The sequence below is a fragment of the Camelus ferus genome, chromosome 35, assembly GCF_009834535.1.
Source record: "Camelus ferus isolate YT-003-E chromosome 35, BCGSAC_Cfer_1.0, whole genome shotgun sequence".
Lineage (NCBI taxonomy): Eukaryota > Metazoa > Chordata > Mammalia > Artiodactyla > Camelidae > Camelus > Camelus ferus.
In genome coordinates this window covers 3,149,368-3,168,203 of record NC_045730.1, presented here as the reverse complement: position 1 = coordinate 3,168,203, position 18,836 = coordinate 3,149,368, and the positions used below count along the sequence as shown (strand labels likewise).

The 18,836-nt window shown below is 43.6% G+C and overlaps 2 protein-coding genes across 4 annotated transcripts in view; one reads left to right on the top strand and one right to left on the bottom strand.

Moving 5' to 3' along the window:
- The window catches only part of GDI2 (GDP dissociation inhibitor 2), a 30,462-nt gene extending 14,288 nt beyond the window's left edge, over positions 1–16,174 (top strand). The window contains exons 4-11 of the mRNA XM_032473821.1: positions 584–718; positions 5,633–5,831; positions 6,104–6,235; positions 12,217–12,316; positions 13,534–13,705; positions 14,814–14,958; positions 15,118–15,172; positions 15,263–16,174. Coding sequence (XP_032329712.1) covers positions 584–718; positions 5,633–5,831; positions 6,104–6,235; positions 12,217–12,316; positions 13,534–13,705; positions 14,814–14,958; positions 15,118–15,172; positions 15,263–15,409 — 1,085 coding nt within the window. The 3' untranslated portion in view covers positions 15,410–16,174. The remainder of the gene's footprint in view (positions 1–583; positions 719–5,632; positions 5,832–6,103; positions 6,236–12,216; positions 12,317–13,533; positions 13,706–14,813; positions 14,959–15,117; positions 15,173–15,262) is intronic.
- TASOR2 (transcription activation suppressor family member 2) overlaps positions 4,854–18,836 on the bottom strand; it is a 73,465-nt gene continuing 59,482 nt past the window's right edge. For 2 of the 3 annotated variants that reach the window (XM_032473819.1, XM_032473818.1), the window contains exon 21: positions 17,482–18,670. In XM_032473819.1, the coding sequence (XP_032329710.1) occupies positions 18,552–18,670 (119 nt within the window). In that variant the 3' untranslated portion in view covers positions 17,482–18,551. Of the gene's footprint in view, positions 5,196–17,481; positions 18,671–18,836 lie in introns of those variants that run through there. The other variant, XM_032473817.1, reaches the window with a different exon arrangement.

The window sequence follows — 18,836 nt, the reverse complement described above, 5'->3', positions numbered from 1 at the left end:
TTGTTCTCAAAAAACAATTTTTTCTTGATTGTCCTAATATGTTTTTCCTTGCAAATGAGCTTTAACATAATTTGGTTTCTCTAAGAAGTTTACTGTTTTTAGCATACCAAAATTTCTTTAGTTTAGCCTAGCTTTTTCTCAATCCAAAGTTATTGGCCATTTTAATAAATATAAATAAATTAGAAACTGAAAAGCAACAACTACTGTAAGATTTTGCCTATCAGTTGCCCCTCTTTAAAATATGACAGGAACTTTAAAGAAACCCAAACCCGTTTGCAATAGTATTGTAATTCTAAGCCTCATACCCCTCATAATTACTGTATAACTTCTACAAAAGCAGTTTGATAAGGTTATTAACCTTGAAGTTGTAACATTAAAAAAAAGGATCTAACTGTGCTGAGCAGTAGGTGTGCACCTTGATTGTCCTACTTAAAATACGGCCTTGGAGAGTTTTGTAGGAGTTCCTGGACAGTGTTAAGAAAATACTGGAAAGCTGTTAGTATTAGTAAATGTACTTCTATTTCTGCTCATTTTTGAAGGCAGTAAGATGTAATTCACAGTATGAATGATGTGACTCTTACAGGTCAGCTGGTTAAGATGCTGCTTTTTACAGAGGTCACTCGCTATCTGGATTTCAAAGTGACTGAAGGGAGTTTTGTCTATAAGGGAGGAAAAATCTACAAGGTTCCTTCCACTGAAGCAGAAGCCCTGGCATCTAGTAAGTAACTTTATTTTATTTTCACAGAATATTGAGATTGTATAATGGAAAGGGATTTTAGAGATTAAAATTTAAGGTCCCCGGTATCAGCCAGCCACCCACTCTTCCAGTCAGCGAAGACTTACTGGGTGTCTGTCACGTGCCAGACCGCGTCCTAGCGGTGGAGACTGCATCAGTAAGCAGGAAGTTCAGAATTCTGCCCTCTGGAGCCAGGAGAGGGTTTACACCGGGGGCTTGTTGCCGGTGAATCCCAGCCTCCCAATCTCATGGCGCTTTGTCTGTCTGTAGTAATGGTTCACAAGAACCGTCGGTTTTGGGGTGTCTCCTCCGTGCTAGGCGCTGTGGGAGCCGCGTCACACCTGCTCTCTTACTTGACGTGTGAAGCCCTCTGTGGGGCAGGGGTTCCGTTGTACAGATGAGGATGCTCGGGCCTGGGACTCACACAGGGAGCGGGGCGGCGCTGGAACCTGGTGGGGTGTTCGGGGCCCCTGCGCTTCGCCACGAACCGCGCCGGCTCTGGGGCCGCCAGGACGGGGAGGAGCTGTGTGCTGGCGAAGTGCGGCCTCTCTCTGGGCTGCTGCCATTCTCCAGCGTCTGTGTGTCTAGGAATTCCCAGTGAGCGTGGAGTGATTTTATTTTCTGCCCCAAATTATGCCCTTTACTAGCTCACCAAAGAGTCCTGGTTAATATTGTCTGAGCTCTTTGAAACAGCACGCCCCTAAAAAAGACCTTCCGTCCTTGAAGGAGTTTCAAACGCTGTGCAGCGCAGTTCCAGGAGGAATAAAATGTGTACAACTAAAGGGTAGAAGAGTTTTACATAGTAAGTGCTCTTTGAGTTTAGAGGAGGGAAAGGTTTACATCGGGAAGGGTACCAATAAATTCTCCAGTAATTATTTTGGTATTTAGAGTAGAAAAGATTGCTCACCTAAAAGCCTGATATGAATTATTTTTGCAGTTCCTCCATCTCCATTACTTACGTCTTGCAATTAGGGGAGAAAATATTGGGCATAAAATGTTGAAAGACACTACAGCCAGAAAGTGAAAAATACCACTCAGAATCGTGGCCAGGTTGGGAGTGATAGCTGGGTGAGGGGAGGAAGGAATGGCTCCTGACTGAATGGAGGAGAGTCAATGGTGACATCACGGGTTAGAAACCGTTTTACATCTGTTCAGTATCGGTCAGTCTAATATAAGTAAAGTGTTTTCATAGAAATAATTCTAGTTTAAGAGTTTGAGTAGAATTCTTTTGAACAAAGTTTGTGGTTTTTTATTTAAATCTTTTGTTCTCTCTTTGAGCTCTTCTCTATATTAATAGCTTCAACTACCTTCATTTAATAAATATTGAAGGACTTTTGACAGTTTTATTTTTCCATTTTTGATTTCAAGTATGTAAAACATTTACATGACCTGAAAGTCAAAATTATATCAAAAGATACATTTAGAGTCTTGTTCTTATCTTTTCCACTCCATTCTTTTCCGCCCTGATAGGTGATCATTTTTACTTGTTTCTGGTTTACCCTTCTTAGGACCTTTTTGCAAAAACAAGCAAATATTTTAATGTATGTATTTTTAAGGTTAGATTTATTGAGGTTGAATTTACATACAGTGAGATTTATGTGTTTTAGTGTACTGTTTTATAAATTTTTACCAATCACTCCCTTATCAGCAAATGGATAGGATAGGATTTTGAGGTCAGAATGGCAGGCATGACAGTTCTAGGCAGGATGAATGAATGGAATAAGAAGTGTGGATGGTGGGAAATTCAGGAGGAAGATAATTAAGAACAAATTATCTTACAGTTTTGACAGTCGCTAACGTTTTTGAACATCACGTGCCGGCATGTATGTCCGAGTACTTTATGTGTGCTGTCTGCTCTGCATGGTCCTCGCTGCCGCCCTCTGAGATGCGGTGCTGTGATCCGTGTTCGCAGGCGGGAAGCTGAGGTGTGCAGGTGGGAAGGAAGAGCCCAGACAGCCAAGCTCGTGACTGGTCAGACCGGTTCACTTTTAACCACTGAACTATCTAGAATATAAATACAGCTTCTCAGGCATTTTAACAGCCGTCACGTACCCGCCAGTTCTTTCTTGTCCCTGCTGCGTGTTTCTAGTTGCTGTGATTGTGTTTCATGTAATATGCCGTCTAGGTCTCTTGGCCGCTTTTCTTTGGAAATTCTGACTTGCCGAGATTATCCTATATATAATAGAATTACAGCCAGACCTGGTACTCTTAAGTGCCTTCTGCCCGCTGAGTGTCAGTGGGACTTCTACTTTCCTAGGAGAATATATTTCTATTAATGTAGCCTTGGTTTAAATTGGCTTCTTTAAAGAGCTGAATGTATACTGTTGGTTCTTGTGGTAGGTCATGATGCCAGCTAAAGCCTCAAGATTCCAGTAAGTATTTGTTCACTGGTCAAATGTTACTTTAGTCACATTAATGAGAAATATACTTGACCTCTAACGTTGAACACAGATACTCTGTTCAGAAATGTTTGAGCTGTTTTCAGGAATAGCTTTGAAACCGGCCCAGCTAAGTCTCATGTCTTCGGTTGAGACGTTAGCGTGTGTGTTCTCACTCTTGCTGCTGTGAGGCGTCTGTCTGTCTGGAGCAGCTCTCGCATCCCAGAGCGAGGTCACGGAGGGCTTGTCGGGGCAGCAGCTAAAAGCCTGCTGCAGCACCCGGCTGCCACCTGGCTGAGGCCGTTCAGGGCCACCGCTGGAGTCACGTGTCGTGTGCCATGCCTTAGTGCTTCTCCTGCGACACTAATTCTACTCTCATTTCTTTGTTTATTTTTCATTCCATCATCAAATCTTAAACCTGTTAGTTGATTGGAAGTTTTTTTCTGTTCTTTTATTGAAACTACTCTTTTTTGTAGCATTTTTATGTTTTAAAAGTCTGGACATATGTGTCTTTTGGTAAACAAATCTCACTGTGCAAATGAATGAAGGAAAGTGAAACCATTTGAAATGAAGTGAAGGGGGAGGGTATAGCTCAGTGGTAGAGCATGTGCTTAGCATGCACAAGGTCCTGGGTTCAATCCCCAGCACCTCCACTTAAAAAAAAAAAAAAGGAAGCGAAGACATGACTTGGGACTAAATTGTGAAAAGGTTTTTTTCTAATCCTCTTATCACATAATTAGATTATATTTTCTTTGTATATTATAAATGTAATATAAGTCAACATCTTTTATATTCACTCCCGTCAGACATCAATTACGTAGATTGAATATTGAGCACCTGTGTGCCAGGTCCCCTTCTGGGTTTGGAGGTAGGGAGGGTTCAACAGAACGAGAAAAGTAAACAAAATGCTTTCCCTTCTGGAGCTTTCTTCCATTAGTGGGAGATGGGCAATACATAAATAAGGAAAAGCATATGAGATGGTGAAATACTGCACAGAGATGAAAGGATGGGGTACGGGAGGGGCCCCAGTTTTATGCAGAGTGAGCAGGGAAGGCATCGTCACACAGAAGTAGCTGTCACAAAAATAATACGGTAGGAAGTATTATTTGACCCCTTGGAGTTAGAGCTTTTTCAGAATGAGCGCCGGTCTCTGACGATGCAGTTGCACTGCTGTCGGTTCTGACATAAAGGGGTGGACGAGCAGTGGGGAGCCTCTCCTCTGCTGTGGGAGGGTCTGCGCGCGCCGGTGTTGGGTGCTGTGGGTGTGAGCGGCCCAGCAGGCTTGAGGCTTAAAGGAGGGAGGGAGATGAAAAAAGGAGACAGTGGGGAATTTGAGAAAACATGATAGTCATTTTTATTTTAGAAGTAGTCATGAGGTACCTCCACAATTAAGTGTTGGTAACAGCTTTAGGGTCCAAAAGGCGGGGTCCACCGGAGTGTGACCCAGAGTATCGGTGCACTGGTGTGGTGATGTGGGTTTCCTTTCGTGTCTTACCTCCCCTGACGACTAAGCTTGTGTCTTAAGTAGGGTGTAGTAATAGAATGTTTCTTTTTAACCTTACGCCTTTACTGTGTATGCATTCTGTCCATGTTTTTAATGCTAGGTTATAAATACTAATTTAAACACATGTAGTCAGCTGGCATGAATAGCTTCATGATCATTTTAATTTTCAGTTTTGTTGATTTCAACTAGAGTCTTAGGGGAAGTAATGTTTAAAATATCAAACTGTCAACAGATATAAAAACAGTTAAGAGTTTATTTTTAAAGCTGTAGTTGTTTTTAAAGTAGCTGTGCAGTTGAAGAAAGGGGAAGAAGACGGAACCAGAAAACTTTCTTCTCCTTTGGCTGTATCTTTCTGCCAGCTGTACATGGTGCTATGAGTACTGGCTGGTAGGAGGAGCTGAGGTTCACTGTGTGGTGGTTTACAGCTTTCTCCTCGTCGTCGTCTTTGTGTACAAAGCAGTGTACTGATTATCTCTGGCTTTGTTAAAGTGACTGGCAGCATGACCAGCATCTAAATTTCTTCGAGGTCAATTTGTTCTTGGAATCTAAGCTGCTTTTCCATTAAATGCCAGAATCTCTGTTGGCATACAGAAAAAGAAAAAAATGAAGAGCATTTAGAATTTTAGGCAATTGACGTGGTACAGGCCAGAGTTGTCAAAAGAGCACTCCGATAGATGCCTTCATGGAGAATAGTTTTTAGAGTCATATTTATCTTGTTCCTAATAAGAGAGAGAATTAAACATTCTACATTTAATTAATCACTAATTATTTGTAATTGTATTGTAAAAGTGAAGACTTAATAGCTGATCTGTTATAATTGTGACAATTTATTTTAAAGTGTTATGAAACTTGTCAGTTTATTTTAAGGCATTGTCCAAACTCCTGCATTTTAAATTGCACATTGCATTAGAGGAGCCTCAGATAACAGCATGGGCTACTTAAACTTTCCTCTCACACTCTCTTTCCTTCAGTGGCCTATTGTGAGTGTGTGCTTTTTGAAAAATCCTTTTTTAGGCTTAATGGGGCTGTTTGAAAAACGTCGCTTCAGAAAATTCTTGGTGTTTGTTGCCAACTTCGATGAGAAAGACCCCAGAACTTTCGAGGGCATCGACCCTAAGAAGACGGTGATGCGAGAGGTATACAAGAAGTTTGACCTGGGCCAGGACGTTGTAGACTTTACCGGCCATGCCCTGGCGCTTTACAGGACTGATGAGTAAGTTTTCTGGGTTTTACATTTTTATTTTTCTCGGAATTCTCACTGAATTTCCCAGTTCCCCAAAGTGGAAATGCTAATAAGCAAACAAACGTACAGCTGTATTATGCTCTTAAAGACGAAGTTCTAGCTGCAACTTAGTGTTAGAACCTTTTAAGTAAAATGTGAGGGTATTGAATCCCTTCTTAAAAATCCCTTCTTAAGGAGACTTTAAATTGAACATCAGAATGCAAACCAAAGCCCTTTTCTAATATTTATTTTCTTTTATCCAGCTATTTAGATCAGCCGTGTGTTGAAACCATTAACAGGATTAAACTTTATAGTGAGTCTCTGGCGAGATATGGCAAAAGCCCCTACCTTTACCCACTCTATGGCCTTGGAGAACTGCCACAAGGGTTTGCAAGGTGAGAGCCCACGTTCAGCCTGGGGCCCCGAACCCCACAGATCCTGAACCTCAGTTTCAGTGGAAGTGTGTGAGATACGGTTGTGAATGATGAGACAAATGTCTGAGTAGTAAGATGGATGCTTTTCATTTTTATTGATGAAACCACGGATCTACAGTTTTCAAAAAAAGTTGAGTTGGATGAATATATAGACCTGTGTAACCAAAACGCCAGTCAGGATGGAGAGTGTTGTCCTGGCTGTGGGGAGGTCCCTCCCGGCCCCAGCCCCTGCACAGCTGCATTTGTGACTCCTGTCACGGGAGATGACCTCTGCCTGGTTTTGAAGTCTTTATAAGGGGAATGCTATGTCCTCACTTCCGTCTGGCGTTTGCCTGACAGTACTTCTGAGATTCATCCATGTTGATACATATGCTAGTAGTTCGTTTTAAAAACACTGAGCAGTGTTCCGTTATATGAATCATGTGAACATACCACATTGTCGTGTGGATGGACATCTGAGTCGTTCTCAGTTTCCGGGTATTATGAATGAAGCCACGGTGAACTTCGTGGAGAAGTGTGTATGGACGTCGATTGTCATTTCTTTTGGGTGCGTATCCGGGAGTGGAATTGGGGGCTGATCCGGCAGGTGTGTGTTCAGCTTCCTGGCACTCACTGCCCAGCAGCTTTCTAGAGCGCTTGTAGCACGTTACACACACTCAGTGCTGTGTGAGAATCCTGGTCGCTCCAGATCCCTGTCAGCATTTAGTGTTGTCAGTCTTTTAATTTTAACCACTCAGGTATGTGGGAAATGCTGTCTCATGTTTTAATTTGCATTTCCTGAGGACCAATATTGACTCACCTTTTTGTGAGCTTGTTGGCCATTTGTATGATTGTGTGGTTTGAGGGCTCATTTCTCGTGCACATCTTAAAAGGCTGGGTTGTCTTTGGTTTGTAGGTGATCTTGACGTACCCTGGCTGCAAGTCTTCTGTCAGTATGAGTGTTACAAATGTTCCTTCCGGTCTGTGGCTCTGTGGCTTGTCTTTTGATCAGCAGACGTTTTAAATTTTGATAATACATCAAGTTTTTTTTTTTTTTTTAATGTTTAGTGCTTCTTGGGTCCTAAGAAATCTTTGTCTACTTCCAGAGCACGAAGATGCCCTCCTTTTTCTGAGAAGCTTTATGGTTTAGCTTTGTGTTAAGTCTGTGATTTATTTGGAGATGCTGTTGGGGCGTGAGGCGAGGCTCGAGGTTCGTTTGTTTCTGTACTGATACTCAGTTGCTCCAGCACCATTTGTTGAAGAGACGTCCTTTTCCAGTTGCCCTGGTGTCTTTGTGGAAAATTAGCTGGCCGTAAATACAGGTCTGTTTTGTCCCAGTGATCTATTTATTTTGCCTGTTCCATTACCACACCATCCTGGTTACTCTAGTTTTTACAGTAACTCTTGAAATTAGGGAATATAAGTTCTCCAACTTTGTTCTTTTTCATAATTGTTTTAACTATTCTAGGTCTTTTGCATTTCTACATACATTTATTTTGTTTTATTTTTCAGCGGGGTAATTAGATTTATTTTTTTGGTGGTAGTACTGGGGATTGAACCCAGGGCCTCATGCATGCTAGGCATGCACTCTACCACTGAGCTGCACCTTCCCCCTCTACATACATTTTAGAACAGGTTGTCAACTTCTAGAAAAAAAAATTTGCTGGGATTTTGGTTGGGATTGAGTTAAAGCAATTTGGGGGAGAATTAGCAGCACAGAGCCTCCTAGCCCGTGACTGTGCGCTCTTCACGTTTTGCGGTTTCCTTTGGCTCAGCAGTGTTTTGTAGCTTCTGTCACAGACATCTAGCACTTGCTTTGTCAGATTTATTCGTAAGGATTCTGTTACTTTGATGCTATCAATGAAAGTTTCATTTTTATTTAAGTTGTTAGCTGCTTATATACAGAACTACAATCGATTGTTGTATACAGACCTGCTATACGGTGACCTTGCCCATACTAGTTCTGTTAGTTTTATAGATTTCTTAGACTTTTCCTGCAGTCACGTCATCTGTGAGTCGAGAGATTAGCCTCATGCTTTGCGGCCTCTGTGTTTTTACCCCTTGACTTGGTGCGCTGGCCAGGACTTCCAGAGGAATGATGAGTGACAGCGGTGGAGGTGGACGTCCTTGATTTACTCTCAGTCTTAAGGGGAATGCTTTCAGTGTTTTATTAGTAAATATATTTTCTGTAGGTTTTTAAAATGGATTTTGTCAGATTAAATTGCCTTTTATTCATAGCTTGCTGAGAATGTTTATTATGAACGAGGGTTAACACTGAGTTAATTATGCAGATTTCCTTTATGCCGTTGTTACGGTGAACTGTGTAGGTTGATTGTTGGATATTAAATTAACCTTGTACTCCTAGAGTACACACTACTTATCAAGATATTATTTCCCTTTTATTGTTAGATTTAATTTGCATGTGTATGTGTATGTACTTGTGAATGTTTGCGTGTGTACATTCACACAGGAGTTTCTGTTATGTTTGATGGATGCTGGTTACGATTCCGGTGCTGTCCCTGTCTGTGGATGTGGTTTTGTACCAGGCTTGGCAGCCTCGTGAGCTGGACGAGTTTCCTCCTCCTCCGTCTCCTGGGTTTGTGAAGATGGGTGCTTTTCTTCATTGTGTGAGGGAGTCGCCCCGTGAAGCTGTCTGGGCCTGTGCAGCTTGCTTTGTGGGAAGGAGTTTGATAGTTACTTCATTTTTTCTTTTCATATTTTATTAAATAACAATTGTGCTTGATCGTTAAGGTCTTTAACCCTTAATGTCACTTGGTTATTCTGTTTGTTTATTTAGATACCTTTGTTGTGGTATAATTCCTGTACAGTGAACTGCGTGTATTTCAGATGTATAATTTGATGAATTTTAATAGACGTATACACCTGTGAAATGGCCACCACAATCAAGATAGCTGACATTTCCTGCAGTTCCCAAGAGGTGCACATTGCCAGCTCCTGATTTCTCTCTCCCCACCCCCTTTCCCCCCGGTAACCATAAGTTTGTTCTCGATGTCCATGAGTCTGTTTCTGTTTTGTAGGTGAGTTCATCTGTGTACCTTTTTTTCCACATACGAGTGATACCATACGGTATTTTTCTTTCTCTTTCTGGCTGACTTCATGTAGAATGACAGCCATTTCGTCCTGGGCTTGCTTGTTGAGAGTTTTAAAATTACTGATTCAATTTCAGTACTGGTGATTAGTTTATTCATATTTTCTATTTCTTCCTGATTCTGTCTTGGCAAACTGTGCCTTTCGAAGAAATCGTCCGTTTCTCTGGGTCGTCCTTTTTGTTGGTGTGTGGCTGCTTGTAAGTAGCCTCTTAAGATGCGCATTTCTGTGGTGTCCGTTGTGACTTCTCCTGCTTCATTTCTGACTTTATTCATCTGGGCCCTCTCCCTCTTCTTCTTGATGAGTCTGCCTAAAGGTTTATCAGTTTTGTTTTATTTTTTCAAAGACCCAGCTTTTAGTTTCATTGACCTTTTCTATTGGCTTTTCAGCCGCTTTCATTTATTTCTGCTCTGATCTTAATGGTTTCTTTTCTCCCGCTGACTTCGGGTTTTGTTCTTCCTCTCGCTGCTCTAGGTGTGGGGTTAGGTTGCTTGAGGTTTTTGTTTCCTGACATAGGCTTGTATCACTGTAAACTTCCCTCTTAGAACTTAAGACTTTGATTGTTACTCCATTTTCTTTTAATAGAAGTAAGGCTGTTCAAATGTACTATTTTTTATTTTCAGTTGTATTTTTCAAGGAATTTGACCATTTCAAGTAAGTTCACCTTTTTGATACAAAGTTGTCCGTAACCTCTCTTCACTATCCTGTTGATGGCTCTGCGGTCAGTAGTGAGGGTCCCACCTTCGTGCCTGTGATGGGTAATTTCTATTTCCTCTCTTTTCTTGATAGGGTTTCATCAGTTTTATGTTCAAAGCACCAAATTTTTAGCTTCTTAATTTCTTTTGCAGTTATTTTCTATTTTATTGATTTCTGTTCTTAATTTCTTCCTTTTACTTACTTGGGTTTAACTTTTTTTCTTTTAGTTTTTTTAAGGTTGAACCAGATAATTGATTTTATACTTTTCTTCTCTAACATGAGGATTTGAAGGTTTGAATTTCCCTCTAAATATGTGCTACCCAATATGGTACCTTATCTTTCTTGTGAAATTTTTTTTTTGAGTTATTTGAAAGTATAGTGTTTAATTCCTAAACATTGGGAGGTTTCCCTGAACATGTTGTTACTGACATCTAATTTATATCTGTATGGTGAGAGAACTTGTAAAATTTCAGTCTTTGAAATTAAGGCATAATTTTTGGCCAAATACATGATCTATTTTAGTGAATTTTATGCCCTTGAAAAGTGTGTACTTGGCATGTTTTGGGTGCAGTGTTCTTGTGAGAGCAGCTAATAGAGTTGCTCAAATGTGTATTTCTATTGATTCTTCTATTGGATTACTGAGGGAGGGTCTCCTGCCAAGACTGTGGACTTACTGTTTCTCACTTCAGTTCTGTCAGCTTGCACTTGCGTTAAGCGTTGTTATCAGGTGATGTGCGTTTCTAGTTGGGGCAGGTCTTTGTCTCGTACTCATGCCAGCTAGCTTGCTGTTTGCTTGAGACCCTTTTTTATCCTTTTACTTTCAAACTCTGTCTTTATATTTAAAGTAAGTCTCTTGTAGACAGCAGGTAGTTGAATATTGCTTTTCTATCCAGTGTGGCAGCCTTGGCCTTTCAATGGGATTGTTTAGTCATTTACATTTAATACAATTACTGATGTGGCTGGGATTAGATCTGTTTGGCCGCCTTTTCCCCCGGAGTTCCTCTTTCCTTATTTGATTAATCAAATATTTTATGCATTTCATTTTAATTGCTCTTAGTGGCTTTTTAGCTTTGCCTTTTTATTTCTAACTTTCCCGTGTTCACTCTATAAATTGTACTATGCATCCTTCATTTGTCACATTTTATTTGGTGTTAATATTGTACTACTTTACGTAAAGCGTAAGAACTTTACAAAGGTTTCATCCCATTTACCCATTCTCCTTTGTGCTAATTTTTTGTGTCCTGGATTTATTGATACATTGTAGAGATGCTGGATTCTATTTGTGTTGATTTTTGTTGGCAGTTACATTATTGGCCATTCACCTTCAACTTTTGGAGGCTTGGTTTTACACTTTCTTGGTGGGGGTCCTTTGTTTTTGGCTGAGTCTTTGGTCCCAGCACAGTCAGGTGTGATCTTTTGGGGTTTCACTGGAAAGCCCGAGGTATGTACCAAGCTCCCCTGACATGGCAGTTTCAAACTGCAAACCATCTGTCCACGTGGCCTGGAGTGAAGTCGCTGCTCAGGTTTTTCTGCCTCTCAGCTGTTGGTTTTGCTGGATTCCTCGGAGTCTCTCTCATGTGTACAGGCACTTCTGGAGTTAGTTAAGGGTTTGAAGAGATTTTATAATTTGGTTGCTCCTCCTTTTGGAAGATTTCCTCCCACAATTTTAATCTACTTTGACACCCCAAATTCTGTTTTATGGCAGCTTAAATCAGTGAGACTGCAGGTTTTTTGCATCTGCTGTAGCTGCCCCGTGTTACGAGGCCTGGAGTGGTAGTCCTCAGGGGGAGGCCCATACGCGCCACGTAAAGGTCTCTCCCAGCTGCTCCCTTTCCAGTCCCTTCTCTGGTTCCTACTTGGTTTTAGTCGCTCTCCTGATAGCCTTGTTCAGAGCTCTGCTTGCACGCAGGAGGATTAGATGTACACAAGCAGTTCTCCTGTTGCTGGTTAGTGTTTTTTGGACTTTGACAGTCATAACTGTGAATGTGAGACATCATTTCATGGTTCTGTTTTATGATTGATGCTTTAATGACTTTTAAACTGCTGCCTTCTGGAAGGAAACGCAATACATCTTGGCTATAGCTGGTTAGATTTGACAAGGAGACTTGAGGATCTGGAACAATTATAAACTATTGACTGCACTTTGAATACTTCTCTAGGCTGAGTGCTATTTATGGGGGCACCTACATGCTGAATAAACCGATCGAAGAAATCATTGTGCAGAATGGAAAAGTGGTTGGTGTGAAATCTGAAGGAGAGGTAAGCAGCTTACAATTTATAAAAATGTCATACTCTTATTAAGAGAACCTTATTGTCTGATAGTACTTACTTTCTTGTGAACGCTGGTCCTAGGTTTCAGACTAGCTGTTTTCTTTATGGTAGCTTGGTATTCACAGCGACCGAAGAGTAATTACAGGTGTTGGCTCCCAAAGTTTCATTTAAATTTAGCTTTATTTGTACCACTGTTGGTGGAAATGAGGCTTGGCCAGTATTAACCATTTTATTATTTAGTTTAGTATTATTAACAAATTATTAAATAATGTTAATAATCATTACTATCAACATTTATCATTTTATTTGGGTTTAGCCATGGAGGTGGCCAGGTGGTGTTTTGAACAGTGTGTTTCAACTTTAAATTGAATATAAATTGTCAGTTTTGTTAAAGTGCACGTTGTTACTCAGTAGGTTTGTGGTGGGTCTGTGTTTTCTTGAAAGCTTTCAGGTGGCGCCAGTGCTGTTGGTGTGCAGACTGGACCGTTCACGTTCCATGAACTGTCACCCCTTACGGAAACGGTCTTCATGGGTTCAGACCATGCGGTCCGCACTCACTGCTTGGCTCCCGAACCCTGATTGTTGTTGGAGGTCTTCTGTAACTGCCGTGTACTTTCCGCATACACGTAATAGAGGTTTACCAAAGAGGGCTAAACGTGTCAATCTGATGCCTCAGAGCCCTTTTTATTGCAAGCTTTCATTCCATTCTTCTTTGCTTCACACAACTACTTCCTCTTACATTTCAAGCCTTTGATAGAAGGAGGAAGGCTGTGATATAATAACATAATTTATCTTGCAACTTAAGTTTTACTTAGTATAGTCTTAAGATGAGAATGATTATGGTCTGTTTGTAATATTCATACCACTGACGGACAGTTACACTTTTCACTGGGTGTATTCACATGTAATGACAGTCCTTAAACACAGTTTTGTTTAATCCTAACCACATCCCTTTGTGGTTAGGTAGAGCCAGGATTTGAACCCTGGTCTGCCCAGTTCTAAAACCTACACTTCTGAACACTAGGCAACGCATTTTTCCTAATACTTCAGTAAGATTTAGGATTTGTTCCAGAATTTGTAATCTGTAGTTCACTAAGTACCAACACTTAACTTCACGAAGATAACATGAATTTGAAGGACGAGTGGCGCCAGTGTACAGTAGCGTCACCGACCCTGAGTGCCGCAGTCTTGAATGTTTGTTGCAGATCGCGCGCTGTAAGCAGCTCATCTGTGACCCCAGCTACGTGAAAGACCGAGTAGAGAAAGTGGGCCAGGTGATCAGAGTGATCTGCATCCTCAGCCACCCCATCAAGAACACCAGCGATGCCAACTCCTGCCAGATCATTATCCCGCAGAACCAGGTCAACCGCAAGTCAGGTGAGTGCCGAAGGGCAGCAGGCGCCTGTAGACGCCTGTTAGACATAATTCACTTTGTGTTTTATGCCAGTATCTGCTCTGTTACAGTGAGGAAACTAGTTTACACAGGAAAACAGTGTGACGGGTTCTTCCAGCTCACAGTGGCGCCAGGTCCTCGCGTGGGGGTGGACGTGGCGGCCGGGCCCCCTGGCCTCGCGCCCACCGCGGTGGTGCGCACCGCTGCGCTGCTGGGGGCCCGTGCTGCTGTGCTGACCTGATTTACCTGTTCGGTGTGTTTTTGGAGCCAATGACAGCACTGCTTTTACGTCATCGTTTGTCTACTTCATACTTGTCTTTGACTTTGATTTCTCTGATTAAGGTCAGGGGTTTAGCTCTAAAATCGTAATTCCTAATCTGTTTGCTTTAACCGGCTGTTTTCACCCGGGAGCTGCTTCTGTGTCTTCCTTTCATCAAAGTTCAACTTAAAAGGGGTTGCTAGCTTTTAATGGCTGGTGGAAGCTGTCTGTGTTTCATTTTCTCCATGAAAGAAACCAAGTCACTGGAGATTATTAGTAGGACAGAGGGACTTAAACATCCATCAAGGGCTCCCAAGCGGCCTCTGGACCCGGGAGGGTAAAGGGAGCCCAGCGAGGATCTTCTCTGTGGGAAATCACCTCGCTACTTTGTGCTGTGCAGACACATAGAACCTGTGAATTGTTAGATGAGCTTGTTCGCCAACTCAAGAATAGCTTAATGCTGTTTGCAGTTTTATATGTTTTAAATCAATGAGAAACCAGTCGTTAAATAAGTCCTTTCTTAGCTATTCAGAACCTTTCTAGACACGGGGTTCAGCAAGGAAGAGCCCCCCAGTGAGCTGTGGCGGAGCTGGGGAGTCTCATTGCCAGGCCCAGGGGCTCACTGCCGCATACGCCCCTCCCCTCCAAAAGGCTGAAAGTCGCTGGGTGGATTTGCCTGTTGTGCGTAGGCCCTGCTTCCTCCGCGCAGAGCTTAGGCTTAGACGACACGCCTCTCCAAGCCGCTGGTCTCACCTCGGTGAAAGGCGGCCTTCCCGAGCGCACGCAGGGCCTGCAGTTTCGGGCCCTGTGCTGAGCGGCCTTCCTTGTTTCAGACATCTACGTCTGCATGATCTCCTCCGCACACAACGTGGCTGCGCAGGGCAAGTACATCGCCATCGTCAGCACGACTGTGGAGACCAAGGAGCCCGAGAAGGAAATCAGACCAGCTCTGGAGCTCTTGGAGCCGATCGAGCAGAAGTGAGTGACGCGCTCGTTTGCTTCAGCTGAGACAGACTCTGGCTCCGCAGTGGGGCGCACCCACGGGAGCGGGGGAGGCAGCCGCCATCTCCGCCAGCCTCGCCGTGTGCGTGCGCGCGCACGGAGCTCACCTGCTGACTTAATTCTCTCCCCCTCCAGATTCGTTAGCATCAGTGACCTCCTTGTACCCAAAGATCTGGGGACAGAAAGCCAGGTGAGTAGCCGTCTGCAAAGGGTAATTAATTACCAGGCTTTACTGGGGTCGTCCCTCAATAGCCTCAAGTCTTGTGATTTTCATTTTCAGATCTTTATTTCCCGCACGTACGATGCGACCACTCACTTCGAGACAACCTGTGATGACATCAAGGACATCTACAAGAGGATGACAGGGTCCGAGTTTGACTTCGAGGAGATGAAGCGCAAGAAAAACGACATCTACGGGGAGGACTAGCAGCAGCGCAGCCGTCGCCATCAGGACAGACGTAAACTTTGGCAGATGACGTGTATTGTATGAGATCAGTGTTGTAAGGCCTGCTTTTGTGATCAGAACTGAGATTGCAGAGCACTGTACCAGTAAATGTCCCTCCCCTTTCTAACATCATGTATTAACTTGTTTTCATGGAGTGGCTATGCAGAATTGGCAGGTGCCCACATTCTGTCCAATTTAACCTATACTGGCTTGATTTTTCTAGTGAAGGATCAGTTTTAAAACATTGTGATACTGATACAGAGAACTCGATACGGCATTTGTATCTTTTAATCAGTGTGTAGCCTTTGCCGTTACTGCTTCTGCTGCTCCAGAGCGGACCGCGTGCCACCTGCCACCTGTCCTCCAGACGCGGAGGAGGAAGACTGGAATTGACTTCTCCATCACTGGGGACAGCATCCCCCACCATGCCCCATCCCCTTACGTGTCTGTCAACTATTACGGCAGTGCCCAGGCAGCACGGCCACGAGTCTGGTTTACGTGGGCCTCAAATTCTAACGAACTCCAGCGTCTGAGTCATTTTGGAGGGAGCCTGTGTGCGGTGTTTAACCTAGTAAGATTGATGAGAGCAGAGGGAAAGACCCATCATAAAGCAGATAAACCTAGAAGCTTCTTTTGTATCCCAAGTGTGGCCTCTTCCACGGACCAAGCTGCGATGCAGTATTGACTTGACAGAACCCCCACTCCAGCGGTGTCTGTACTGCAAAATAAAGCCCCCCCTGGAAACCAGCTTCCTCGTGTCGGTGTGTCGTGTCCTGGAGGGGCAGAGCTGTAGGCACTGTGCCGGCGTGGGCCCTGGAGGCCAGTCACCGGGCCGTGCTGGTGCTTCAGAGCCCCGACCTTCCCGCAGGTGACGCTGTCGGGTGGGACGGGTGCTTGACTGCTTTCACTTAATTTAAACTGTGGTTAGAAGTGGTTTTTTACTGGTACCTCCTATGGCCTTGACAGTTAAAGCCTCGCCGTGTATGCCGTCACTTAGCTCCGAGGAACGAGGGGTGTCTCAGCTGCGTTCTCTTCGTCTGAATGCTGAGTCTTACAGTTGAGCCTGACAGACAGACTAGGCAGATGGTCTGTCACAGGAATTGGGGTGTTAATAGCTAGCATCACACGGTGATGACCTCAGCTCAGTTCTCAGTCTCATGCTCCTTTTTTGGCCAGAGGATTCTTTGTTGTGGGGGCTGCCCTGGTACCCTGGATGCACCTCCCTGGCGTGATGACCCAGAGTCTTCCAGGGCACAGGCTCACCCGCTTGAAAACCACTGCTTGTCTGCGTAAGATTGAGACTCCAGCCGGCCCTTCCCCTCGCCCTGTACTCACGCTGTGAGCTGCTGGCGCAGGCAGAGGCACAGGCTGGGTAAGCAGCACCTACAAAGAGCACCAGGGCCTTCTCACGTTCTCCAGTCGGCTTACTTACTGAACGGCTGCTATTTCCGTGCCAGGCCAGCGAGGTACGAAGGTGAGGAGCCTTCAGTTCCGGAAGAGGTGGCCTCGTGGGCTCTTCAGCAGGGGGCGCACGACTGTGTCAGGCAGGCAGCACCTGGCAGGTGGCAGGTGCCTGCCAACGTGCTTTTCCTTCCCCTTAGTACTTGAGCTCAGGGTACCAAGGATGGTGACGGTCCTCTTAATAGATTCTTAAACGAGCGGGCTTCTACACAAGCGCTAATGTAAAAATAATTAAAACTGTTAGCTTCCTCCTCCTGAGACAATCACAGAACTAGTGCAGCCAGCACGCCCGGCCGAGGAGGGGGTGTGAGCAAAGCAGGAAAAAGGCTTTGAGAGACGTTTCTGTACAGGTCTCATGTGACCCCGTGGAGGGCCAGGTGCAAAGTCCTGTAACTGTCCTGTCGCTGCTGCAGGGACACCTCGCCCTGCGAGGGGACGCCCTGGGCAGGTCAGTGGGGCCTAGGCTGACAGATCGAGGCCAAAGTGAGGTAAGTGGTCGGATTCCTCTGGAAGCTAGTCCTTCCGCAAAATGGCCTTCCAAATTTAAACTATAGAACGTTCTCTACAAAGTTTTGCTATAAAGTCATTGCAGATGCATTTGAATGATTTTTAGTTGTCTTTTATTAAAAAAAGAAATTAGTTACAAAAATCTTTGTTCCAAATAGATACTATGTATCTTACAAATGTTTTTGCTTAGTTTTAAGGATTACTGTAGAAATGATTTCTAATATAAATAAGTGATTATTTCTTCCTCAGCTGATTTTGTAGTGTACCAGTTACAAAAACTAAGTGAAAAATTTGTACCATTTAGGAAAAAAAAGTGTTACCTTTATGTAGTGTTGCTTGAATAACAACAAATAAAACCACTTAGGATTATAGTTTTTACACTGGTGGTGGAACCTGTAAAACAGTGTAACATGCATTACATGTGCCGTTCTGACCTTCACATGCAACAACAAAGCTACTGATTAAAACGGGTTTTTTTTTTTTTTTTGCTAGTTTTTGCTACCGTTGAGTACATTTGTAAAATTTTTATTTTTAACGTTAAGTTCAATTAAAAGCTTTGAAGGCATACTGTTCAAAGTGAGAATAATTTAGAACAATGGCAACACTGCAGCCCAGAGCTGCTGGGGACCAGGCCAGACGTCCCAGCGACGTGAAGATGGAGGAGAGCCTTCCCGCGGGCTGCAGAGCACTGATCTGAAGTTCTGTGTACCTCAGAGGTTTTCAGGGAAAAGGGAAAATAACTAATTTCTTGTTGGCATCAACGATGTCTAAGTAAGCTGCAGTTGAATTACCTGGGTAAGTACAAAATTGACAATAATTCCATCTTTAAAACCAAATAACCATGAAGTATCTCATCAGCAGGAGGCTGCCTAAGGGGGAAACAAGTGTCTGCGTCTGGGTCACAGCAGCTCCTGGCCTGGCGTCAGACGGCCTGCAGGTGACATGTACGTCGTTCCCAAAGTAGGTCAGTTACCTCATGAGTGACACTTGAGTGATGCCATTTATGCCAGACCAGCAGCAGCTCCACCCCTAAGTAAGCAAACACTTGAGCTCTGCAGCCTGATGTGTAAGGTGCAAGACAGTTTTCGCACAGCTGGTCGCTCACGGGTGACGTTACCTGCTGTCAGTCCCTTGCTGGAGAGTGAGGGCTGGGTCCTTACCAGTAGCTACTCCTAAACGGAGCGGCTACTTTTTGTATATTTTCAACGAAGTCATTTACGTCTGTGACGAGGATGCCACCATTTTCAAAGATTTCTCTGGAGACCACAGGCTTTTCTGTAAAAAGAAAAAAATCGGTGAAAAATTCATCTACGCACAAAGTAGCAGAATCCCTTTAATTAAAAAAAACAAAAAACAAAAAAATCCACCCTCATGCATGTAAGGGGAATTCCAAAGCAGCCACTGCCCCGAGAGCGGGGAAGGGGAGGCTGCAAACCTGATA